Genomic DNA, 25,892 nt, shown 5'->3' on the forward strand with positions numbered 1-25,892 from the left:
TGAGAGGACACGTGGTCACAGCCCCCTGTTAACACACACTTCAACAAATTATACCCAGAGAAGACCCACCGGGAATGTCAAACCACGTCTCCTGAGTGCAGAATCTCAACTGTGCGCTGCCGAGGGCCCCGGCTGACCTGCGCCTCATTTGCATGACGGAGTTCGGTGTAATGAATTTAATTCTGAGTGTGTCACAACTGGCTGAGCTCAGTGTAGGTCCCACTGGCTTTTCCTTTTCTCTCTTCACAGTCTCCCTGCAGATGAACTGTCTCATCCAACCACAGCTTCCTCCTGTGAGAAATGCTGCACATGGGACTCTTTTTTTCTTTATCTCTTTATTGTTATCTCCATCACACACACACACACACACACACACACACACACACACACACACACACACACACACACACACACACACACACACACACACACACACACACAGCTATTTCTTTCTCCATCTTCATTCTCAGTCAGACACCTGGGAGTCCTTTGTTTAGTTCTCTAGGGTCTGACTTTGGCAGTCATGAGTCAGAGGAAATCCACTTCAGAGCCTCATAGAAAGGCTGACTGAGTTAACCATAAAACTCTTTCTTATCCCATCTGTCTCTTCCCACCCTTGCCACTCCTAAGACTTTTCTTTGCCTCTTTTATTGCTGTTTTCACAAATAGCTGTTACACAACTTCAGGCAGATATAAGCAGAGTGATGCAGGTCATGAATCAGATCAGAACAATGAAAAATGGTGTCTGGTGCTTGGACAACGGCACTGGGTGGTTCTGGGGTGGGACATCTGTGGACCGGGCTTCTCATGGATGCTCAGTCACAACAGTGTAGATGAGTGTTAATAGGATATTTTGAATTTTGAATTTGGGTATTCAGGCTTTCCTGAAAGCACTTATCTTTATGTGTCTTGTAAACTTTGAATGCGTCTGCGTTTGGGTCCTCTCCCCCCAGAGAGGGGGTACTGCTGTACAGGCACTGGTGCTAAAATGAGAATGGAGTGTATCAGCTGGATCCGGGGACAGCTTGAGCTAGACTTGTGTCTACAGGGTCAAAGAAATCAATTAATGCCATGGCAGCCAAAACAAGAAGCATGATATGCCGTTATTTAGTGAAAAGTCTCAGGGACACACAAGCCGTCCTTTTGAGCAAACAAACACAAAGAAGAAAATCTATCAGTTCAGCTCTGACGCCGATAAAATAACTCCTGTAGCTGTTCAGTCACAAAAGAAGAATTTGTTTGACATTTTATCCCCAAAGTATTTTTTCGTTTTTGTCACTCTGCCTCCTCTGCCTCCTCTCTCCTAGACGTCTGCCCTCGCAGACGTGACAGATAGCGTTGAGAGGAAACACCCAAATACCATCATCATTAATATGACTCATTTTTAAAGACACAAAGGAAGAACAATTATACATAAGACAGCTAAAAATGTCTCTCAAGTACCTTTTTGATCAGGAAATGGAGAATTAATAGAAATAAAGAGCAGAGCTTATTTTTGGAATATGAGTCAATGCGAAAACTGACAGGAGCTTTATTGGGGGATAAAAAGGTTAAAGGATTTAAGTTTTCTTTCTTCTTTCAGTTTTGTATCATTTTGTAAGTAGGAAATAAGTGAATATAACTGTGTAAATATTTGTAGATAATAATTCTCCACTTAAATTACAATTTGTTTCATATGTGAAAGGTTTGGTTTGAGAGCAGGTTATGGTCTAAGTTAGAATAGACCTGTTGGAAACATCACCCTGAAATGATGTGAGAGGGTAACCTCTTAGAAATGTTGTTAATAACACTCAGTCAAGTCCTCATGGTGTAAAAATATATGATTTTACAAAACCAAAGAGAAGCACAGCCAGTTGAGGATTTCCGAACACCAGCAATGAGTTCTGGAAGTTTTACAGCTCTCACAGCGACAGAGTGACATGTCGCTGCACGTCAGCATGTCAGTGGCAGCAGACGCTGACAGAACTGCTCTCCTAACTCACAACTACAAGAAAAGACTTTTTGCCAGTTTAGTTACTTTTTCACATCTTTTCAGAGACTTTTTAATGTTTTAGATTTTCTTTTTGCTACTTTTGTGTCAAAAAAAGTGATTTCCTGGATGAATTCTTTGATCAGTATGTGACTCTGATCATGTGTCTGTGGACTGACTGTGTTCATATGGAGGAGAGCAGCAACAAGTTCAGACAGCAGCCAGAATTAGAAGAGGAAGCACCGTCGATCCAAACAGTTTGTCCAGCAAATCAGAAAAAGCTCTCAGTTTACCGAACGAAGAAATGTTCTCGTGCACAAAATTTCACAAAGCTAAAAACTTTCCTGTGGCTGTAAGAAGATTTGGGGATGAACTCATTTTTCAAATGAGCACTCTGAAACCCAAAGGCATGTCGATAATGACATTTTTTATTTTACTGTTGCTTTTATTTAGTTAGTTTTTCCTCTGTTTGGTTGTTTCTCATAAGTGCGTCTGATTGAGAGAACCTGAACACTCAGCAGTGTGTTGGATTACCGTGTCAACAAACAAAGCTATCATCTCATGTCAACCCGACTATAATGGCAAACAGAGACGTGTGAGCAGTAAGGAATCCCTTTCTAGCATCTCCAGTAGCCCACGAGGGAACCAAAGCGCTTTGATCTGGATCTCATCTGCAAAATCTGCAGTTGACAAGACAACAGCTAAAGCGCAGCTTACCGAACAACTGCTATTTATGCTACTGGCAGCCGCAGGGGATGAAAACATTATACAGGTTTCATCATTCAGCTCAGATTGCACTGACACACCTTTTGATTTGTATGATTTTTTACTGTCTCTGCGATGGCGTCACTCAACATTACTGTCTGAACTAGTTGAAATGTGAATGAAAGACTGACTCAGGTTCGTGGATTCCTGCTTTGAAGTCTCACGTTTGGCATTTTGGCTGAGATCATCTTCTGTGAAACTGAGGACACTGCACACTGTGCTTTAAACACATGGCTAAATGTGACTGTGCTTTTTAAAATTAGCATCATGCTGTATTAAGTAATACTTCAAACTAGTGATTAAGACCAAGAGCAGGGCTGAGCAATTAATATTTCCAAGGTGCCACATAAGAAACTGGGACTGCTGTGGGAGGCCTCACCAATGAGCTTGTAAAGAAATAAAAGTGATAAAGATGAAGAGATAAAAGTAAAACTGCACAGGGGGATCAAAGTAATCCCCCGGGGCTTCAGTTTGCTCTGGGTACCAACAACAGAATGTTTGTTGTGCTTTGCTCAAAGATGATTGCAGATTAAAGCTCCATCAAATAAAGAAATTATCTTGTCATTTGTTGCTCTGCAGCTGATGGTTGATCACCAGAGGACCAGTCAGAGTCTGTTGGTAGGTAAGTAACTAACTCTAACTAACTTAACTACCCCATCATTGGTCACTTTCCTCAAACATGAGAATTACCTGCTGTGTGGACTTGCCTTAAACTTTCCAGAGCCTGCAGAAGTGGATCTGGAAACAGATATAACTGTGGATGATGAGGCGGCTGGCTGTATCTGGTTAGTTACTGGAAAAATAGCTGGTGAGGGTACAAGTGTGTGCTGGAAAACTACCAAAAAAAACCCAGAAGAAGTGCTCAGTGTACACATGAGGCAGTTGGACACACTAGAGCTGTCAGTGACAGTTTGTAAATCCTTGGATGATCAACGTTTGATTTAGCAAAGATTTTACGTTGGACCCTCTTCCTGCCAAAGCTTCCCCATTTATCCGGGCTTGGGGTCAACACCAAGAGAGAGACGACAGTTAGCGAGCAGCGCTGTGGCTTCATGCTGAGCTTGAGCTCCAGATGTGATGTTTGCTTTGAGAGTGTTGGTGGAGAAGGACAGGGAAGGAGGTGCACTCTGTCTTTATGGATGAGAGAAAGAAGATGACAGGGTGCCAACAGAGGAGCTGTGTTACTGCATGTTTGAGTGGTGCAGGACACGTATGAGGACAGTGAGACTGGAGAGGCGTGTGGGTGGGTTTACATCAGGAACGTGCTTCAAGCCTCTTAGTGTTTGCGATGGTGATGCACAGGCTGACAGACGAGGTCAGGCAGGAGTTTCATGCACTATGATTATTTTTTAGATGACACTGATCTGTAGTGAAAGCAGGAAGAAGGTGGAGGAGAGCCTGGAGAGGTGGAGGCATGCTCTGGAGAGAAGAGAAATGAAAGTAAAATTAAATACCTGTGTTCGACCATCCAAAGCCACAGACTGTTTACCAGAGAGGTGAAGACTGTTAGGAAGAAAACTACTAAATAAAGCAGTTTTGTGCTCATTAAAGGGTTGGGGTCAAAAGCATCGGTTCAGTGCTATGATTAGATTGAATTATTGAGATCGACATGTAGAGCGCAGAAGGGATTGTTACTCTCTGGTGCCACCTTAAAACCTGTAGTCTGTAATAGGACATGATGTCGTTGGTAAACAGGAAGTAAGTCTGTGAATTAAGGAGAAGGCATGTGCAGCATGGTGGCCTTAGCCAGATAAATCCAGTGGCATCCACATACATCCTATGCCTTTGGTAGCATTGTGGTTTCACCTTTCCCTGTGTCAATAAACCTGTGAACCGGGAATCGTGTCATCAGAGTCTTGATGTGGGGAAGGAGTTTAGCTGACTGCCCAACCATAGCAGAGGCAGTACACTGACAGTGGAAGAGTATTCCAGAAGCTCACTCCCTGATATGACAGAGCATCTGTGAAAAGGTGGTCCATCTAAATGCCAATTCACAATCACCTCTAATAGTGGCTCGAGTCAGTCGAGACCCGACAACACTGCTAGATTTTTGTTTAATAAAATCACTTATTGGTGGAGGCGCCAGACCAGGTATAGCTTTGTATATTAGACAGGCAGCGTCCAGCGTTGTAACAGACAACAAAACGAAGACACAAGACAAAGTTAGAGAGGCACAGCTGAGATGATATGAACAAGTGCAGAGGAGGGATTGTGGATATATCGGAGGCGCCAGGCAGGAGGAAAAGGGAAAAGCCTCAGAAGATTCATGGATCAAGTGAAGGAGGAGGAGCAGAGGGTGGATGTGACCAAGGAGGATGATGGGATAGAGTGAGATGGAGGTAGATGATGTGCTGTGGCGACCTCTGTAAGCGACTGTATACAAGTCGTTGTAGTCGTGTATTACCACTTTGTTCCAAAAGGCGGTGTAGTGAGTCACTAGCTAAAACTTAAAACAGTAACATGCAATAATACTTGTTAATAGGTACAGCGCAAAAAGAAAATTAGTAATAAAAGTTGGCCGATAATTACAGAATTTTAACACAAAATCTGACAGAATTTTGTAGTCAGTGTTTTTGTCTCTCAGTGACTTTACAGTCTCATCCTAAACATTCAAACTAGTCTGCAGTCCCTTAAAGAATACAGGAATAGTTAAAAGACTACAAAATGTCATTTATGACTTTAGACCTTTAAGAATTTCTCTCCATCCATCATGAGATGCACCAGAAATTAAGTTTCTCTGAATGTTGATCAGGGAAACTTTTATATAACCCGGACTTATTTGAAGAGATTGAAAGCAATCATTTCTCCTCGCAACCTATTGGCTATTCCAGCCAAGCATTACATTCACACAGCGAGAGGGAGAAAATGTGCAATTACTTCTACATCATCTCATCGGAGAGGAAAATTGGTGCTGCCAAAGTGTAAAGAGAAAATTCAGTCCTCATCTTGTAGAAAACTCAGCGTGAGAGTAGATGTCGCAAGAATGAGACAGACAATCAATCAAAGACCTGAAATATGAAAGAAAGAGAAGACGGAAAATCTGATTTAGGAAATGACAAAAGATATGACATGAAAGGAAAGCGGAGGCTAAATGAATGTGAGAGTGCCAGCAGGATAGAGTGGGCCAGTGTAATACTAATCTGATAACCTGTAGAGCAGATCAACAGCATTCTCCACCAGATTGCTTTCTTCCTGTTCCAGAGGATCATTTTGTGTTGTCTTTTGCACAGCTGCTGATTCGGAAGCAAATCTGCTTCGTATGTTTAGTACAACACGTGTAGAGATTTGACTGTTTTGACAAACAACTCTAAACCTACCAGAGCCTGTATATAAAAGATGGACGTAGCCACCGAGACATCATCCATTGATTTTTGGAGGTCTGAGTTACTATGTTTAAGACAGAGGGTGGAGTGCTAATCAGCTACTGCTATCGTTGTTAACTAGCTACATGTTGTAATGGTACCAGTGCAGTGTACAGATGCAGATATATGCTAATTAATGCTAACAGAATGTTCTGACCCAGGCCATTAGCTCCTCCCTGTTTGAAGTCATTCTGCTCTGCAAGCTCTGATTGGCAGTGGGCTGAACACTGGTGACATTTTTAAATTAAGACCCGACCTGACTGCTTCTTTACAATTCCTACTGAAGGTTTATTTGTCATAAAGAGTGTTCCAGTATAGGTCAGATATTGGGATTTCCACGTTCCAAGTCAGAATTGTTATCTGGAATTCCAACTCAGATATGTGTCATAGCCTCCAGCCCCGCCCCAACTTAGTAAGCTGAGGTGGCACCTTTGAATGCAAAAAATAAGAAAACTGCATAAATAAATAAATAAATAAATAAATAATACAACTTTTAATCTATCTCTTGTGTATTGCCAATGCATGAATGGCTCTGCCTTCCTCAGTTCCTGGAATTGTTGTTCTACTGTGTGAAAAAATGCTTTTAAACATGGAAAAATGCAGAAACTTCATGTAGATTTTAAATACTGTAAATATTTAAAATCTATACCAGGCGGGAGGCGGGTAAAAGGTAAAGCCTGCATTTTCTTTGGATTTTTATGGTGTAGGTAGGCTAGTTTTATTAGTTGTTTTGGCCACGACTACCTGAGGAGAGATGAATTAACCAGTTTATTTTGAACTGCAAAATTTGCAGCACAGGTCCTTCTGTGGGAGTGGGGAGCAGGGGAGTCACGTCCATGTTGCACGCTGATTTCCCCAAGCTACAGACTAATATAATACCACAATTTCACTCAGTAAAACAGGATTCCTCAACTGCGGGTGTTGCGAGCCGTACAAATTGTCACATAATTCAATAAAATCCACCAACAACAAATACATGGCCAGGAGCTCCGGCTCAGTGACTCATATTGGCGTGAGTGAGGACTAGCAGACAACTGCCAGCTAAAGCTACTTGTGCTGCTAACTCTTTCAAGGTGTCTATGCCACTAACTCCAGTAACTCCGGATAGATCATTTCTCAAAGATTCTCCTGTCATATAGCTTTTAAACAGGGCAAACCCAGTTTTTTCATAAACATGCTTCTTTGTGCACTAAAGATTTTAATAAACATCTTTTAGAGACGGCCTCGTGTGGCTGTTAGAGGAAACACAGTTTCTGGGACTTAGTCCTGAAAGTTGCTTCTTGATACCAACTCCGAAGCACAACAGGTTAGGGTTGCAAGTGCTGCAGTGGCAGTGGTTTAAAAAGTTTCATGTGGTCCACAGTCTTGATATTCTAGCATGAACACAATTGCAAAGACTTTTTTTTTGCAGACTCTTTCCAAACCTGCAAAGATAACGAGGTTCTCTGAGCACTGATTCCTGGGGAGGAGAAATTCTCCAAAACACAAATTTTCCTGTCACAGTTTTGGGGACGTTGCATTGATTTATTCTGTCATTCAGCCTGTTTGCTTGCTGTGCTCCTCGATCCACTCTCCTGCTTTGTCAGGCCTGCCACTATTCATTTGCTGTCTCAGTGCTTTGTGCCGTAGCTCTCCGGCGTTCTGTTTACCTTGCCTATTTTGACTCTGGATCCTGCCTCAGCCTGTTCCCACTGTACCTTGAACCTTCTTCAAACTCTGGTTCACAAAACCCAAACTCGCATTGGTCCCCTAGCAACAAGCTAACTTTTGCAGGGTTTTTAAAGGTGCATTGTGTAATGTTGTTTGTTTGTCACAAGCAGTGGCGTGTCTAGAAAATTTTTGTTGGGGGGGCCAGGTAGGGGCACAGATTTGGAGAAGGGTGGCAGATGTAATTGGCAGATAATGTTAAAAACAATTCTACCAACCGTTAACCATAATTCAATAACCCTGTAAACCTAATAACCGTAACCTTATTAGAATGAGATTTTAACCACTACGGTGCAAAGTGTTTAGATACTGTGTTGATTAAGTACAAGAGATACAATCAGTCAGTGTTTATTCAGCATTCAAGGACATCAATATTTGCATAGTATTTTTACTGACATGTAGTGCACATGTGTTTTGGGCAAAAACATTTTTGAATATTAAAATACGAACATTTTTAACATACAATTGGCAAATTAGCCAATTCCAATGCAAAACCAATGCCTGTTAAAAAAAAAAAAGAAGATAATCTTCTCACAAACTGGTGTTTGATTTTGAAACAGGAAAAAAGTGGAGAAACAACTGAAAAGACTAACATTTGAATAAAACCTGAAAGCAAGTAAATACTTTATATGCTGCCTTACTTTGGTAATATTGAGAACAACACTGGCTGATGATGAAATGCAGTCAGCTGGCATGGTGACACTGCCAGTATTAACCTGCAGGGCTGGACTGGGACAAAAAATTGGGCATTTTCACTACAGATTGGCCCACCAGGTATTAAAGCCATAAAGCCTTTGAATGAAAACAAATGCTGTTGTGACAGTGATGTACAGTCTTTTTGGTATATGTATGATTTCTATACATTTTACGTCAGATAAAAACTTTCTTCGCAAGATTCAGATAATTATTTAATAAAAGCTAGATATTTTAAATGAGAATAAAAAAGAAAAGTATTTCTTTATGCCCTCCTCTCCCTGTTAATGCCCTACCTGGCCCCCTGGCAACACTTTGCTAGACCCGCCCCTGCACAGTTACCAGCTGTCAGCTACATAAAAAAAGGATCCTGGTGTTATTTATCTCTCAGAAACAGTTCATAACTTCAACTCATTCATGTCACCTAAAAGGTAAACCTGTTTCTCCATCACCTGTTCAGCTCTGATGATTCAGTAAGGACATCTCCTGGTTTCATCTTCATGTTTCCCTCTCACCACATATCCAAACCGACATCATGACCAGCAGCTTTACAGCTTTACAGCTGTGGCTCCAGCAAACATTCTAACTAAATAAATTCTAACAACAGCTGATCAAGCTTAAACGTGCTGCTGCTGTTTAGCGCGACATCTGCTGGTTTCCTCTTTCTGGCTCAAAGTGGGTGATAAACAAACAAGAGAGACGATCAGCTGATCATTGATCAGTTTCATGATTGAAGTAGCAACAGGAGAGAGAGGAGAGATAATGAGAGGAGAAGAGGCAGCTGTGCAGCGTAAAGACAGAATAACTCCAGTTTTGTGTCTTTTTCCATCCTAGCTGAAGTACGGGACAAACTGCGTCTCTTCTCAGCTCAATACCAAACGCGTAATATTTTCTATGAATGAGGGACCATTCCATTTTTTAAGGAGCTGTTGGCAACTCTACTAACTAACCTTATGAATAAAATAAAGTTCACTATCAGTAACATCATAGCAACCGAACATCTGTATAAACTTGTCATGCTAGCTCACACAGTGTGAGGTATTGTAACTGACTGTAAAAAGTCAGCACAACGAAAATAAACTCCACCTAAACTTGGTTTATATCTGACCCAGATAGACTGCAGCTCATAACTTCTTACCTGAAGTTCAGTTCACCTGACACTCGGACTGGTGGCCGCCTCCTCGGGGCTCTCCTCCTGCTTCCCCTTCCCTCATCCACCTGCTGGCCTCTGTGGAAGCCCTGCCATAGCCACCACCAAACAACTGAGTTATTTTTACACATCGACCTGCATCTTATAACTCATAACTCTTATGTTAAGTGGGGGAACTTGCACAATCGGTGGCTAACTAAATACTTTTTTGCCCCACTGTACACTCACTGGCCAAATTTTTGTTAGATACACCTGTTGAGCTGCTCATTAGGTCAAATACCTAATCAGCCTATCACATAGCAGCAGCTCAGTGCATTTAGGCATGTATACATTAATAAGATGACCTGCTGAAGGTCAAAGGGGATTTAAATGACTTTGAACATGCATTGTTGTTTGTGTCGGACAGGCTTGTCTGAGTATTTCAGAAACTGTACAACCATCTAACCGGTTTATAGAAAATGGTCTGAAATGGAGGAAATCTCCTGTGAGCAGCACTTCTCTGGGAAAAAATCACTTGTTGGTGCCAAAGATCAAAAGCGGAATGAGCAGATTACTTACAGCTGTAAGGAAAGCAACATGAACTCAAATACCCACTTACTTCAACCAAGTTATCAAGAAGAGCACCGCTGAAAGCACAATACGTTGAACCTCGAAGCTGATGGCCTAGTGTCACCTGCTGGATAGAGGTGAAAACACAAAGCAAACAATGTCTCTTTCATCTGTTTCACAGCATGCACGGGAACTGGAAACTCGCCGAAGGGAGGCAGAGGAGAGAGAGCGGAGGAAGCAGAGGGAGGTGCAGCTGGAACTGGAAAGACAGCTGAAAGAGGCTGTGATGGTAAAAAAAAAAGTTTTCCACTTGACACCAATTATGTACAGAGTCTTTTCTCCTTGACTTTGATCTTTGAGAACTCCAGCAAAATGTTGACTGTCATTATAAAATTCACACCTAGTCTTTAATGATTTGGAAAAATGGTTATGACAGTCCAGGAAAAGGTAATTCAGGAATAGGTCAGTTTATACCGCTCTGTTGGTGCATCTGTTTATGTAGCTGTGTGTGTGTGTGTGCATAGATAAAAGACAGCATGCAGGCTGAGATGCAGGTGAAGGAAAAGGAGGCTGAACAACAGAAGAAGAGGATCAGGGAGCTGGAGCTGACACAGCAGCAGCTGGAAGTTGCCCTTAATATGGAGATCCAGGCTCGGCTGGAGGAGGAGAGGGCCAGACTGGAGCTTGAGCGGTAACAATGGATTTCTAACTCTTATTATGGCCCTTTATTATTTTATTTGTGATGGAGATCTGAGATATCCATGAGAAGTATTAACATTTTCAGTTGCTTCTTCCCTTTTTCCCCTCCTTCAGGTTGCTGCAGGCTGAAGATGAAAAGAGGAAACATTTCCAGCTCCTCCAGGAGCAGCAACGTACAATGCAAAACCTCAGCCCCATACAGGAGCTGTCAGATGGCAGTCCCGATGAGGACACCCCCTCAGCCCTCAACTCTGCCTCTCAGGAGCTCCAGGATCTGCAGGCATCTCGCCAAAGAAGTCACCAGCGTCTGGAGGTGAACAAGTTTGTTTTGACTGGCTTTGTGAGCAGCATCTTATTTAGTGCTCTTCTAAAACAACACTGATGAAGATGCCTGCATGATTTTTGTTTCCAGGAGGTTCAGGAGAGGCTGAGGAATGCCAGTCAACAGGTACGGCACTGGAACATCCAGCTGAACCGACTGATGACCCCCATTACTCCTGCAGGTGCGGTATTCACTTTGCCTCTTTGCAGCACAGACTTCTGGAACAGAGTGTTAGTATAGTTAATAACAGTGTAGACCAGGGGTGTCAAACTCAAATACACAGTGGGCCAAAATTCAAAACTGGAACAAAGTCGCAGGCTAACTTTAATATTTATTGAAATATATTTATTCCTCCAGATATAAGAATGAATCTTTTCTTATGGACTCAAACACGTTTTGCTGAAAAACTGAATATGGAACAAGCAAAGCTTAATACTAAACAATATATATATTAGCTGTATAATACCAGTAGGCCAGCTCTAATAGTAATTTGGTATGGCTTCGCGGGCCAAATGTAATTAGGTTGCGGGCCAAATTTGGCCAGAGTTTGACACCTATGGTGTAGACCATATAATCTGTCAGATAATTGCATTAAAATGCTACAAAAGGCACCTACCCCCAAACATGTCAAGAGATTCATTCAGTGACTTGAATGAAAGAATCTGACTCACCTCAAGTTAATTAAAATTAAAAATAAATCTTATTATGATTTAAACACGGAAATCTTAAAACGAAAAATAACCGCATGCACAGTTGTTACAGGCTGCAAACATGTTTTATACTGCTTTGAAGGCTGGGACAGCATCATAAGAGGCATAACTGATCTCACCATAGTCCCATGAAGACTCAAGATGAGTGTTTTCACGACTGCCATCTTGGTGTTTTGAAATCAGGCATGATGAATGAAGGGAAGAACTGTCTGTTAAGGTTCTCAGTCGTTCAGGTCATCGTAGTCTAAGGAGCTTGGAAAGAAAAGCATCTGGACTTCTTTAAGTTTCTTGAAGAGCATTTCACCTCTCATTCAAGAAGCTTCTTCAGTTCTCTGAAGAAATTCTGAACTGAAGAAGCTTCTCAGATGAGAAGTGAAACATCTTCAAGAAACTTAAAGAAGTCCAGATGCTTTTCTTTCCAAGCTCCTTAGACTGTAGTTAAACTTCACACACTGGACTTGTCAGTCACACATCCTTCGCCAGTAGGCATTCCCAGAATGATCTTTCCCCTTCTGACGCTTAGAATGACCAAATATGTGCAAAATGGACAATTCCACATGCCACCATGTCAGTCTTTTATTAAATATGACATGAAACAAATGACTGAGCCATTAAATTTGTCACAAAGGTGTTCACCTAATTCCAGGCAAATGGAATAGACTTCTATGGGACCATAAGTCTTTTTGCACTTTGACATTTGTTTTACTTTTCAGATCTGTAACCTATAACTTTTATACTGTATGTGTTTTGATCATAGGAGTCTACTTACTTACTTTTAGCACGTTTAGCAGATGATGTTGGCTTCTTTTTTCAGTACTGGAGCTTCCTGCTCATTGAAGACTTTTCTAAAAGGAAATGCTTAATCCAAAATAGCGTTTTAAGGGCTTGGATTAATGTCAATTTCAGCAAATATTCTTTCTTATGTTAAAAGAACATGGATCTCTGTCAGTGATAACTTCTGACTTTATAACTCAAATTTTAAGAGAGAGCTTCACTGCTAAGCTCTCATCTGTGTGGGTGTCACGGTTCGCTTGAGGACTCACACGCAGGACTCAGAGGCACAGTCTGTATTTATTACAGTTCCACCAGGTGTATATACAAACAGTGCAGGGGATAGTGCTATATACAAAGCGGTGACAGGGAAAAGGCTCCGGGGAAATCCAGGTAGGGAAAAGACACTTGCGCCTCTTCTGACTCTCTCTCCAAACACCGCTCGGGGGATGCAGAGTCGGGTCCAGGGGATCTATGTACAGAAGGAAACACACGTTAGAGGTTTTGCACAGGGAAGCAAAAGAGAACTTGCTCAGAGCCGGGCTGCACTGACGCGAGTCACACACAACGATCCAGTGATGAGTAGAAGCCACTCCCTGGCTTAAATGCTGGCTGCACTGATGAGGCCCAGGTGTTTCCTCCTCAGAGGGGCGTGGGCCGAGGGCGTGAACCCACCATGAGTTCCGCCCTGGCGAGAGAGAGAGAGAGAGAACACTACTAGTCAGCGGCCTGCTGATCCCCTGGCCGTGACAGTGGGGTTCAAATCCCTTATTCAGATTAAGATTTTATGTGACATTACATTGGCAAAAATTAAATTTACTTGAATAATGTGAGTATTGGAGTAAGTACTTGAGTAGTTTTTGAATAACTTTAATTTTGTAATGTGCATATTTTATGAATAATGATGTTTCAATACTTTAATCTACTGAATAAGTAAGAATTAGACTTAATAATCTTTTTACTTTAAAAAGGGAAATCGTGTACAATCTTTTATTCTCCAAAATGCACATAATAAAAATGTTTTGGGGAATGTATATGCTTTTTAAAAACCAATTGCTTCTTACTTGATGCATGCTATAACTTTCAGCAAAACTGAACTTAAATTTGTTAACAAGCTTACCAAATAAGAAATGTTTTGTGAATTTTCTTTGCAGAGCGACTGGAAAGCCGGCTGTTATCAAAGCCCACATGCCCTAAAAAGGAGGACGCGCTGGCCAGTAATGAGTTCATCACTAAGTTTAAGATAAGAGTTGATCAGAATAGAGGCGATGATGAAAGTCTGGAGCATCAGTTGGAGGCTGCCAACCTGTCTGATGAATCGTTCGAGGCCCAGACAGAAGTCAACGGACAAATATGATCACAGACATTTTAAAAACGCCAGTTGAGAGTTAAGGGGGAAAAATATTGTAATAAGTATATATTTGAATTGCACACTAAGATATAAAGTGATGGCAGCGAGCACAGTGTTGCAGGATTTAATTAAAAACACATCTGACTAAGACCAACTGAAATTTAGAGTTGTGTATAATAAAGTTTATTCATGATTAATAAAACAAATCTGTAATAATTTTCTTTCTCTTTTGTCCAGCTGAATCTCGCTACAGCTTAAATAAAAGAAAAGAATGTGTTTTGAATATATTAAACTATTCTCTCTTTTTCTTTCTTTCTTTTTTTCTTGGTGGGTTTTCTTTTGCAATCAAACGCAACATTATACAATTATATAGTATAGTAAGAAATATCCTTTAACTTAATTTAGTATTTGTTTTTTCATTTTTGTTTTTATTGTTTCCCCTTCAGTTTTGTGCTTATAACATGTTCTAATCTGACATATTATGCAGTAAATTATTTTTGCAATAACTTAACAGGCCATTGTGGGAGCCAACATTCACTTATCAAAGACATATTTGTATATTCTGTGGACTGCTTTATGGTTGTGTCATTTAGAAACATAAGCCACAACAGACTTCCACTGGAGAGTACTTAAAAATGTATTTTTATGTAAAGATCTTTTAATAACTACTATATTAAGAGAGAACCTATTGTTACATGGATTAATTGTACAAACTGTAGAGAAATAAGTTTAAGCGTGCAATTTTTTATTCATTTTTAACTGTATTAATGTTTTTATGTTAATACAGCCGCCTCATATCTGTTTCCTCAGTGTTTTTTAAACCATGTACTCCATCTATGAGTAAGAACATGAATAAATTCCTTTCCAAATTTGTAGTTCTTTTTTCCAACACACAGATGCAGGTATTCTTTTGCACCAAGGCGTTAAAGAAATGCTAAGAAAAAATGAAAATACTACATTGCAACCTGTGTGTGTGTGTGTTTATATATCTGTATCTATATAGATATAGATATATATGTGTATTCGTACCCTTTTTTCATCATCTAGTTTCCTGTGCCAGATCTTCTACTGATCCACTGAGGCAGACATGTAAAAAACATGAACTAAAGCATATTTCTGTATATAAACAGGACTTTAAATCTTTATCAACAGCTACTTTAGAGGAAATTCTTCAATAAACTGCAACCAAAGGCTCAACTCAGAGGACAAAACCCAACCTGTTATAAATAGTGTGACACCAAACTTTCTCTTGTGTAAAGTTACAAATAGGAGTAATTATCCACAGAAGCTTTTATACATAATGAAGTTATAATTCGTCCTGTAGAAAATGTACATTTAAGCTATATAGTTCCCTCTGTGATAACTCTGCTATGAATGCCTCTTATTAACTTTTATGCTTTTACAACCCACTATGAGCAAACACTCAGCAACAGTGGGAAGGAAGAACTCCCTTCTTGAAGGAAAAAACCTCTGGTAGAACCTGGAAATCTGTCTAAACTAGTTGGGGGTTAGAGCAACAGATGCAAGTCTTCAGATCATTTGCAGTGTGACTGTCTTTGTGCACACTTTAACCTGATTCAGTTTTCTTATTTGTCAAAATGCACCATGGGTAAAAAAAAACAAAACAAAACAAAATAGTAATGAAGGAGAATCCTCAGCAAAGATGAATTAAACAAGTTTTATTTTGATCCAATTTTACTTTAAGTAAAACACATCTTTATTTGATGACTTTAATGTCATCAAATAAAGACAGTTTTGATGGAGCTCCTGACCCAGCCCAAGCTCTCTATGAAGACAAGGAAAAACTCCCCAGGGGGCCAGATCGATGGGAAGAAACCTCGGGAAAGCCCATTCAAAGAGAGATCCCCTTTCCTGGGATGGCTGGGGGGGTTACAGGAAGTCCGAAAAAGCTAATTTTTTATTTATTTATTTTTTAAGATTGACCCATTCCTGTCCAACAGAAAAAAGAAAGGAGGTTACCACAATGTATCACACTTATATGATAAGGTGTGAATTGTGTGTTTGTGTGTGTTATCTTAGCCAGGGGTGAAGCTGGAGCTCCTCCAGTGTTGGGCGCTTCTCCGGGGCTATAGTTAAACATGCCTCCAAGAAATTCTGGCATTCTTGAAAGAAAGAAAAGATCAAAAAGATGAAGATGATAGTTCTAGTGATCCAAGGCATCAGTGAATCTGGAAGTGTGAAGTTTTCTTACCTGTGGACAGACGCTTTTTGATGCTCAGTTTCTTTGCGAGGAACCTCTCGGTACTAAAGTGCCGTGCATGAAGCGCTTCATACAACACCACTCCCATTTGCCACACCGTGGTGGGTCCACACCTGTAGCAGCTCCTCCTGTACCACTCGGGAGGGGTGTGAAGAGGAGTGCCTAACAAACAGACACAATTACAATTTCTTCTAAAACAAAAGACAAATTGTTATATCTGTGAAAAGCAGGAGCAGAATATGTTACCATAGAAGACGCGATACAGAGATCGCTGTTTAACAAAGCAGCTCAGTCCAAAGTCAATGATGCGAACTCGAGGCACATCGGAGCCGGTCTCAATCAGAATGTTTTCTCCCTTGATGTCCCGATGAAAGATGTGTTTATCCTCAAGTTCCTTTACAGCATCAACTAGTTGCTTCAGAATGACCTGGAAAAGATGAAAAACACAATAATGAGTTAATGCTTTTCTGCCTTGATTGAATGCTGTACAGTCTAAGGCTCTCCCAGTCAACCTACCTTGGCCTTGTCCTCTGGTAAAGTTCTTCCATTTTCTGCTTTGTATTTTTGCAGGTCCACAGCGGGGACAGGTCTCTCCAGCACCAGGATCAGCTCTTTGCCAAGGTCGAACCACTCCAGCAAGGACACAGGTGCAGATATTCCCACTGACCCTTCTGCTTCACCTGCAAGTTTAACCATAATGGCCACTTCCACCGAGAGCATCTTCCCGCTTTCATCCTGAAATATTACAACAAAGTGGATGATGAGGAACGCCGCATTCAATCCAGTAATGTAAAACTAATTCAAGTGTTGGACGCTTACCGCCACTTTGCAGTAGACTTTATTTTTGGGAATGTGTTTGATGGCAACCTAGAAGACACAGAGCATTGGTGAGCATTTCCTCAGTATGACATAATGAAAGGTGGAAACACAGCAGACGTCTCAGTTTACGATATTATCCATTATCTGCGTTACTGCCTGTCTTACTACCATCATCTGAACACTTACTGGAAAACGATCTTCTATCCGGTAGCCAGAAAACACTGCTCCGCAGCCTCCTTCTCCGAGCTGGTGCTCCTCCACATATCTGGCTTGGAATTCACCTGAACAGACAAAACAGCAAATCTTGTTTTATTACAGCTGTGACACAAATTACTCTCCTCTGTAGCCTAAATGTTCCTTTTGCCCTTCCCCTGAATATAAAACCCAAGCTGCTTGCTACTTACGTTTTTGGTCTGCCACTGATTTTTTGTCCTGGTCCACATTCCTTTTTTTTTTCTTGGGTGACTCTCTGTCGTCTCCCGTGGCCTTTCTTTTGCCATTTTTTGCGCACACCTGTTTGTTGTTCAAGTCTGGAGATGTGGAAAACACCAAAAGCACATCAGCTCACTGGATGATAGACACAAACACTAAACACTAATATCTTAAACCTAGCAACCACACTTAATCTACCCCCTTATTCAACTAATTAGCCTACCTTTACCAGAGTCCAACGAGGAGGATGCTTGCTCCTTGTCACCGCTCATATGGTCAAGAAGTTTAGCCCTCTTTGCTTTCTTTGTTGTGTCCTCTTCATCTTGCACAACCTTGCGCTTCACTCCTTTGACCACATCTGAGCTGGTGGAAGGACCAGCCTGCTCAGCGACCCTCCTCCTTTTCATTGGGGTCTTCTTTTCAGGACTGGCCTTTCTTTTAGCAGTCCTGCTCTTACGATCTATAAACGACAACAACACAGTGGTGAAAAAGAGCCCCCGACATCAAGACTGGAAGCAGTTTGATGGCAAAGAATTTGAAATTGCTTTTGCTTAAATGATCACAAGTTTAATCTTGGGATGAAAAAAAAAAACTGATCAGTGCGAGTTGATACTAGGTTTACTAAGTCTTAGATCTTGATGGCACTTGTTGGTCTGTTTTTACTGTTGAGTCCAAGAATAAACTTATTACATTATTTTACCAAAAGACCGGTAACCTTTCTTTGATTAGACATCTTGTATTAAAGCTATTTTCAATTAAACATATGATTCAATTGCTCCAAAAATGATTCACACAGTGTCAACATTTCTAGGATTTGGATTTTACCAGGATTTGATTTTATTATTTTACTTACCTTGATCTCCCGAATCTTTCTTATCGGCTGGAGTGGCAATTTTTCTTGTTTCCTTTTTCATTGTAATTTCGGAGACCCTTTAAAATCGAAAATGTAAACCGTAATGAGCTAAGATTGAGTTAATACTCCTTCAAATGTGCACCCTTCAAATGCTTGACTTTTCTAACTGAATTCTGTAAGTGAGCTTTATAAGTAAACTCTGGAAACTACGGCAACACAACATAGAATCTTGCCTTTCAGTGACTTCACTGACTGCCAGTAGTTCAAAGTAGTTTACAGAAAAACACTGGCAGACAAAGCCATAATATTTCATATAATTCAATCATTTCATATCAATTAAACAGTTTCTTTCATTATCTTTCATCATTTGTATAAAGACCTCATCTATGGATGACAGTATGAAGATTTGTGGTTGACCACACACATTATAATAAACACAGTGTCAGCTACATTGTCATCTGATTTAAAGTATTTATTATGTACATTTAACTGTCATGGTAGTGAGTCTGTGACCCAGTGTTTTGTGTTTGTTCATTTATATTCATTGATTATTCTTATGTATGTTTTTGGTTCTCTTTATTGTTTTCTTCTTGTGTTATATTCTTAGGCTTTAGGTTTCTGTTACTTTGCCTTGCCCCTGTGTCCCACGTGTCATGTCTAGTCACTCTTCTTTCCATGTTCCCCAATTTCTCCCCAGTCAGTCATGTCTCTGTGTCAACTCTGTGTCTTTGTAAAAGTCTCTTGTTTGCTGTTTTACTTTGATAGTCTTGTGTGCTATGTTAGTGTTTTCATGTCTGTGAAGGTTCTCAGTCATCTAGGTCATCGTAGTCTAAGGAGTTTGGAAAGAAAGCGTCTGGACTTGAAGTTGCTTGAAGATGTTTCACCTTCTCGGATGAAAAGAACTTAAACTTTGCTTGAACGTCTTCAAGCAACTTAAAGAAGTCCAGACGTTTTCTTTCTAAGCTCCTTAGACTATGTTAGTGTTTTCAGTTTTCCTTCCCCATGGTCTTGTTGTTTGTGATTTCTCGCAGCTGTGCTCTCATCCTGTGTCTTATTCCCTCATTTATCCCTCTGTGTATTTAAGCCCATTGTTTTCCTCTGTTTGCTGTTGGGTTGTCTGTGTATCATCCATGACAATTAAATGAAATAGCAAATGCAACTACAATTTCAATGAGATTCATTCCTGGCATTCTACTGCGGTGGCTGAAAGTAGACACCAAGCATTATCACTGTAACTGATGTAAATATTGGACTTGGAGGGGATTCGTCTGATAGACTGATGCAAACATTACTGTGAGGAAATTTTTGAATCTCCCAATTTTCTTTTTTTCTGAAAGAAAGAAAGTTGGTTACTGTATCACATTTGTATGGCAAGATGTGAATTCAGTATGCGTGTGTGTTTGTGTCAGAGAGGAGTTTATCTGAGCCAGGGGTAAAGCAGGAGGTCCTCCAGCATTGGGCACTTCTCCAGGACTTTGTTAAAACTTGTTTTCAAGACGTCTGAAATGAAAGAAGGACAAGAGATATCGAGATGATAATTCCAGTGATCCAAGCGATCACATTGATTTTCTGCAAAATTTTCTTTTTGAGAGTCATTCGGCTGGGCAGGGGGTATAACACATCTGCAATGCAGCAACATCTGCTCTCTGGGCCTGTGTGAGAGTGTTATCTCAATGGCGGGAATGAGGATGTTGGAATTTGGCATCTCAGGCACCAACTCATCTCTTTCCTTAACCGGGCTCACCAGAGATTGGTTTCAGCCTCTCTCCATGCTTTAAGGAGGTTGAGTTGATAAATCTGACTGGCCCCTCCCCTGTCTGACCCTATCTCTTCATAGTCAACACCAATGTTCTCACCGTGTGACCATGAACGGTCCTTACCACTTGGCAAGTAATTTCGAGCTAGAAGAAGGGAGTAAGACAAGCACTTTATGTCCCTGTTAAAATACAACTACATTTTATCAAATATCACTAAGCAGTCCTTACCTTTAAATACAGCCTGGTTTCTTTCTCTTTCTTTCTATATCTCTGAGTGAAGTTAGCTCTCATTCTTTCTCTTCCTGTGAAATACAGCAAGTAGAGCTTTAGATAGCAACACACTGTGACACAGTTAGTGTTTGTTGAGGTGATAGAAATACTGCATTTGAAATTACCTGACACAACATTTTACTCCCTTTTATGTTCACTCCTTTTTTTCTGAAGTACCGCAAATTATGGGCACGTGGGGTTGTTCTGGTGTTGTGCTAAAAATAAATAAATCAAAACTACAGTACATGGTTTGTTCTTTCATCTCTTTTTATGCGACATCCTCTACTGATTAAAACGCGACTGCCTTTCACTGTTTAGGCTCAAATCTCATTGTTTGAAGGCCTGCAGTGACGTGAAATATTAACTTCCCCCAAATGCGTTAAACCCAAAGTAACGAGTTTGTTTTGAAAATATACGGAGTGGAAACTACAGATATTTGTAGTTTTGCACGTCTTTCTTCCTCCACCAGAGGCCATAGGCGCTGTCGATCTTGTATGTCCTCCTGCAGCAACATCTCTGTGAAGCTGATGCCTTCTTGCTTGCAGGTTGAAGAATCTTTGGTGCGCCTCCACAATTCTTCTTTAATTCGCCTCTGTGTGAATAGAATAATGATGTTTCTGTTTCTGCCATCAACTTGTTTCCCTAAGCGGTGGACAATATCAACAGCCTCTTCTAAGTTCAAGTCAGGGGCAATCTTCTGAAGCGTTTGCAAAACCTTCACTCTAATGTTTTCGTCTTTGTCTTCCTTCACCCCTTTCAGTTTTAGGCACCACCTCATTCGGTAGCGCTCTTGTTCTCTCACTCTTCTTTTCAAGTCTTTGTTTTCTTTAAGCAGCAGTTCATTCGCATTTGCCAGTTTAACAACTTTCAGTTTGCAATCAGCTATCTCTGCAGCGTTAAACTCTACAGCCTTAGCCAAGCTGGCAACCATAGCTGCACTTTGTCTGTTTTGTTCCTTGATATCCTCCAGTTGTGCTTCAAATTTTTTGTCAAGTCCCATAATGGCTTCAAAAATAGTTTTATTGGAGATATCATCTTCCTTCGCTGAAGATTTTGTTCTTTTCTCCTCTGGCGGTTGTTTTCGTCTCCCTGTGAGGTGTCATGCCGAGCAGATATCAGAATTGAGTTCAAGCAAAGTTGACTCTTTTGGTGATTACAGTTTGTCCGGGCGGGCTGTGCGTCTTATTTCATCTGCAGACACGTCGTTGGATGAGGAACAGCTCATGTTGGCATCAGTGGCAGTCAGGATGGCGGCATCTTCCAGAGGGAAGGTCAGGTCGCTGGTCTCTCTGAGCAGGACGCTGTCCACCAACAAGCCCGGTTCCACGGCTGGAGATTACCCTCCTCCGGCTGAAGCCCCCGCTTTTCCCCCGAACAGCGAGCCAGCAGCGGCGCCTCAGCGGAGACCCAAAAGCAGCGGCTGCTCCGTGCTCCTCTTCCCCAGTCAGGGCAGCCAGTTTGTGGGCATGGGCAGAGGACTTTTGAAATACCCCAACATTAAAGAAATGTTCACCATAGCCCAGAAGATCCTGGGTTATGACCTGCTGTCTCTGTGTCTGGAGGGCCCCAAGGACGAGCTGCAGAAAACCCCAAAGTAAGTGCCAGATAAATGTCTGGAAAAGGACAATAACTGCAGGTCCTGCCTTCTTAAATGTGGCCATTTTATCTTTTTAAAAAAAAAAAAAAAATACTGCTACAGTAATATTAATTTATATTTAAAATGTGCGCACATTATGTATGAAGGTGTGGATGAATGATGCTTGTTGTAAGAAAGCATTTTGAGTGCCCAGTAGAAGAGCATCTTTCAAATGCAAAGTTTCTCATTTCAACTTTAATTACTGCACATGATTAAGGCGATAAGAGTAAATAAGGCTTCCAACAGTGGTTATTTCTTATTATCATATCTTATTTTTATTGGTTTTATCAGTAGATTGTTGTTTCACTCCCACCAAAAACATCACCGTAAATAATCTTCTGATTCTGAATGACCATTTAAAAAAATAAACAAATTGTTCTGAGTTAATTTCAGTTACGGATGTATCAGTGACGTAAATGATATATCGGTCATAATCGGGAGGCTGTTACATTTTTATTTTTTTTTACTTGTTTTGACTTGTCTTTTCTGGGGCGATGAACTTTGCAGAAGGTAGAAAGATTTCTTTTTTGGGGTCTTTTTGTGCATTTGCAAGTCTAACAGTTTCTGATGCTGGCAGCAGCTTAGCAAATGAAGATGTAGCTGAGCCCCTTGAATGAATTTGTTTCGTGCCATTTATGAATCAATCATTTAAAAGACCTGTAGCAAGACAATGACAAAGCTGGCTGTCAGTCTGTCTCACCATCTGTTCTTTGCCTGTCTTGACTGCCCCTAATTGAATTCACTTCAGATATGCGAGGCGCGTTTCTGAGGCCCAGAGTAAATGCACTGGCAGATGCCAAGGGCGTCTGGAGGAGCAGTTTCTGTGTTTCAACTAAAGGTTTTCCTCTGTTTACAGCATTCCCTCAAGAGTGACAGCTGCCTGTGCCAATCTGTGCACTGGAGGGGATGGGGGTCTTCATGACGCCATTCACTGACAGTGATGCATTGCTAAGCTGCCTACTCTTAAATGTAACCATTGCAACTATATCCCACCTTTACACTAACCTGAAATCTAATTCTGAGTCGAAGCCTGAAACCAGGTCTTAATTCTCAAGCAGGACTTTGGAAACATGTGATAAATAAGAGAATAGTTCAACAAGTTTAAACAGTCACAAAATTTCACACAATCTGCCCTCTGTGAACCACAACACGTTTCAGACATGCAAACTGGCATCTCTTCAAAGCAATACTTTAATGCAGGGGCATTAACTGTCACAGTCCTTGTCCTCCTGGTTCTCCTGCCAGTTTCTCTCTCTCCATCTGTGTGTGTGTGGTTACTGTGCCCTACCTTTCAGAGGCAGGATCCTCTTAGTCCACGCCCTCCGGCCTGGCCCACCTGCTCCTCATCTGGTGAGCAGTCGGCTCCCTTTAAATACTGAGGACGTTCCTTCTGTTGGTGCTTGAGAAACCAGTCGTGTTGGAGGCTGTAAGTCTGTTTACCTGTGTCTGTGGGTTCTTTTCACGCCACCCTCTTTTCTGTCCAGGAGCCTGTTTCCCTCGTGAGCGATTCATTTGTGCAGTGGGAGAGAGAAGTCTGAAGATTGAGCCTACTCTACCAGACCACCTGTTTGGATTATTGAACATAGAAACTGTGGGCATTTTGACTAGAGACCGGTCCACCAGGTATTATAGGAAAAGCCATAAAGCCTTTGAATGAAAACGAACGCTGCTGTGACAGTGATGTAGACTGAATGAGAGAAGTAATATTAATATTTTCTCTGAATACGAGACAATTCCGTTTTTTACGAGACGGTTGGCAGCTACTAACTAACCTTGTGAATAAAATAAAGTTCACTATCAGCAACATCATAGCACCCACCCAACTGTATAGAAACTCCGTCATGCTAGCTAGCACGCAGTACGAGTTATTGTAACTGACTGTAAAAAGTCAGCACAACGAAAATAAACTCCACCTAAACTTGGTTCATATCTGACCCAGATAGACTGCAGGTCATAACTTCTTACCTGAAGTTCAGTTCACCTGATACTCGGACCGGCGGCCGCCTCGGGTCTCTCCTCCTCGGGTCTCTCCTCCTCCTGCCTCCCATTTCCCTCATCCACCTGCTGGCCTCTGTGGAAGCTCCACCATAGCCACCGCCAGAGCTATTTTTACACATCTGCCAGCACCTCGCCAATCCACCACCTCTCATTGTTTATACCGTTACTAAAAACCCCCAAAAAACATCGGCCTATAAAAACGAAAAATCACCATTGGGCATACCGGCCAGTCCAGCTATGTCCAGATGGACAGAATCAACTTTTGGAGATTTACTTACATGGATGATTGAGCATGCATCAAGACGTTTTAACCCTGCTGGTCTGTTTTAATAAAACGGACATGGTCAGAGCCGCCATCCCCTCTCCATCACTGTCATCGCTATCCTTTATAATGTACAAAACAGGCCAAATTTTCCACACTTGATCTTCTCTACAACATGTTGGCTAACAACACATTCTCATCCCAACACGTAACATACAGACGCTACCCACATAACACAATTGGCATGGGCCAGATCTGGCCCACACAATGTGCTTATACATGGCCCTCATACCAAAGAATGATGGCCATCATTCTTTGCGGTACGTGGGCCATGTGTAAGTTGTGTGCAGACACACTGCTGGCCCTGTGCTGGCCCAGAACAGTTTCAGCTCTGGCCCCAGATGTCAGCCTAATGTGTACCTCAATCAAGCCATGTAATAACAACATGTGCTGGAACATTATAGTGCAAAAGTAACATAACGAAACTCTGTTCAGGCAGTGACTGGACTGATTCTTATGTAGTGCTTTTCTACTCTCCCAGATTACTCAAAGTGCTCTATACAACATGCCACATTCAATCACACACTTTCTCTAAGCTGACTGCTTCCTAACTATATTCATACACATTCACACTCTTGACATGCAGACTAGAGCAGCCAGGGATCGAACCACTAACCTTCTGATCAGTAGGTGATCTGCTCTACCTCCTGCGCTACAGCCACCCAGTGGTAACAATGAGTAAACTAGGTTTTGGATAAAGTGTACACTCACAAACCTGTAAAACCTGCATTTGAAACGTTGGCTACCACAGCAGTATAGTATTGCAACATGGCATTTGGGTCTACTAACTGAAATAAGAACATAAACAGTGCCATCATTGCCAGACCTGGCCCACATCTGGTTGACATACACCCTGCCATGACACCAGTCAGTCAGAAGTGCCAGCTTGATGCCGGACCCGAACCAGACCTGTTTTCTATGAGCCTGGGCCACATAAACCAAACCACAATCAGGCCAGATTCAGCATACCATCACATAAACAGTGCCATCTACACCAGGCCTGGCCCATATCTGGATGACATACCACTTACCATGCCAGAAGTCAGCCAGCAGTGCCGGCTTGACACCAGATCCGGGCCAGACCTGTCTGCTATGTGGGTACGTGACAAATTGTCAGTGTGTTACGTGTTAGGAATGAGAATGCTCTTAAGGTGGTTAGCAAGAGGAAACTCTTCTGCTACAACTAGCTTTACTTGCTAGTCTAGCTGTGTTTCCACACAAGGAGCAGATTCTAAGCAGAGCCAGTGTTCGCTATTAAAGACCCGAGGTCATAATGAGCACACGCAAACCACCAGAAAAAGGTTGCTAGCTTCTCGGCATATCCAGCTCAAGTCATTGAACTATCACAACTTCCAAAAGCCAACAGGAACTGATTTGTCTGTTCGACTCAACTGAAAAACTTAGTTGCCAACACAGCGACACACAACAGATCAGAAAACAGCAATTGGACGATCCCTGATGACAAAGCACGGTGAAAGAAGAAGAAACCCGGCTCAGGCAGGAGCAACCATGTGGTGGATGAAGGAAAAAGAGGGG

The 25,892-nt window shown here is 41.5% G+C and overlaps 2 protein-coding genes across 3 annotated transcripts; one reads left to right on the forward strand and one right to left on the reverse strand.

Annotated features, from left to right (window-relative positions):
• Positions 1–10,337: 10,337 nt before the first annotated feature.
• On the forward strand, positions 10,338–14,084 carry LOC146666848 (uncharacterized). The gene is made up of 5 exons (XM_085414994.1): positions 10,338–10,484; positions 10,720–10,886; positions 11,009–11,207; positions 11,307–11,397; positions 13,852–14,084. The coding sequence occupies exons 1-5, from the start codon at positions 10,353–10,355 to the stop codon at positions 14,052–14,054; spliced, it is 792 nt and encodes a 263-aa protein (XP_085271120.1). The 5' UTR covers positions 10,338–10,352; the 3' UTR covers positions 14,055–14,084.
• Positions 14,085–15,013: 929 nt separating this feature from the next.
• On the reverse strand, positions 15,014–20,482 carry LOC146666849 (serine/threonine-protein kinase pim-1-like). Of its 2 annotated transcripts, XM_085414993.1 has the most exons (10): positions 20,359–20,482; positions 18,374–19,873; positions 17,744–17,980; positions 17,493–17,618; positions 17,275–17,369; positions 17,089–17,136; positions 16,786–17,004; positions 16,516–16,696; positions 16,261–16,431; positions 15,014–16,171 (listed from the first exon to the last, which is right to left on the reverse strand). In XM_085414993.1, the coding sequence occupies exons 2-10, from the start codon at positions 18,432–18,434 to the stop codon at positions 16,080–16,082; spliced, it is 1,230 nt and encodes a 409-aa protein (XP_085271119.1). In that variant the 5' UTR covers positions 18,435–19,873; positions 20,359–20,482; the 3' UTR covers positions 15,014–16,079. The 2 variants fall into 2 exon arrangements, with proteins under 2 accessions (XP_085271119.1, XP_085271118.1); XM_085414992.1 differs by having other exon boundaries at positions 18,374–20,475.
• Between the last annotated feature and the right edge of the window lie 5,410 nt (positions 20,483–25,892).

This window comes from Rhamphochromis longiceps, linkage group LG7 (assembly GCF_057381845.1).
Source record: "Rhamphochromis longiceps isolate RC_006_pf linkage group LG7, R_longiceps_female_GT1.1, whole genome shotgun sequence".
Lineage (NCBI taxonomy): Eukaryota > Metazoa > Chordata > Actinopteri > Cichliformes > Cichlidae > Rhamphochromis > Rhamphochromis longiceps.

Bases quoted from the DNA above. Each gene is read 5' to 3' on its own strand.
- LOC146666848 (XM_085414994.1), top strand. From the start codon at position 10,353: ATGTCTCTTTCATCTGTTTCACAGCATGCACGGGAACTGGAAACTCGC. The intron at 10,887-11,008 runs GTAACAATGGAT...CCCCTCCTTCAG, and splicing joins GCCAGACTGGAGCTTGAGCG to GTTGCTGCAGGCTGAAGATG. The intron at 11,398-13,851 runs GTGCGGTATTCA...TTTTCTTTGCAG, and splicing joins GACCCCCATTACTCCTGCAG to AGCGACTGGAAAGCCGGCTG.
- LOC146666849 (XM_085414993.1), bottom strand. From the start codon at position 18,434: ATGAAAAAGGAAACAAGAAAAATTGCCACTCCAGCCGATAAGAAAGAT. The intron at 17,005-17,088 runs GTAAGCGTCCAA...GTAATATTTCAG, and splicing joins AAGTCTACTGCAAAGTGGCG to GATGAAAGCGGGAAGATGCT. The intron at 16,432-16,515 runs GTAACATATTCT...TCTGTTTGTTAG, and splicing joins TCTGTATCGCGTCTTCTATG to GCACTCCTCTTCACACCCCT.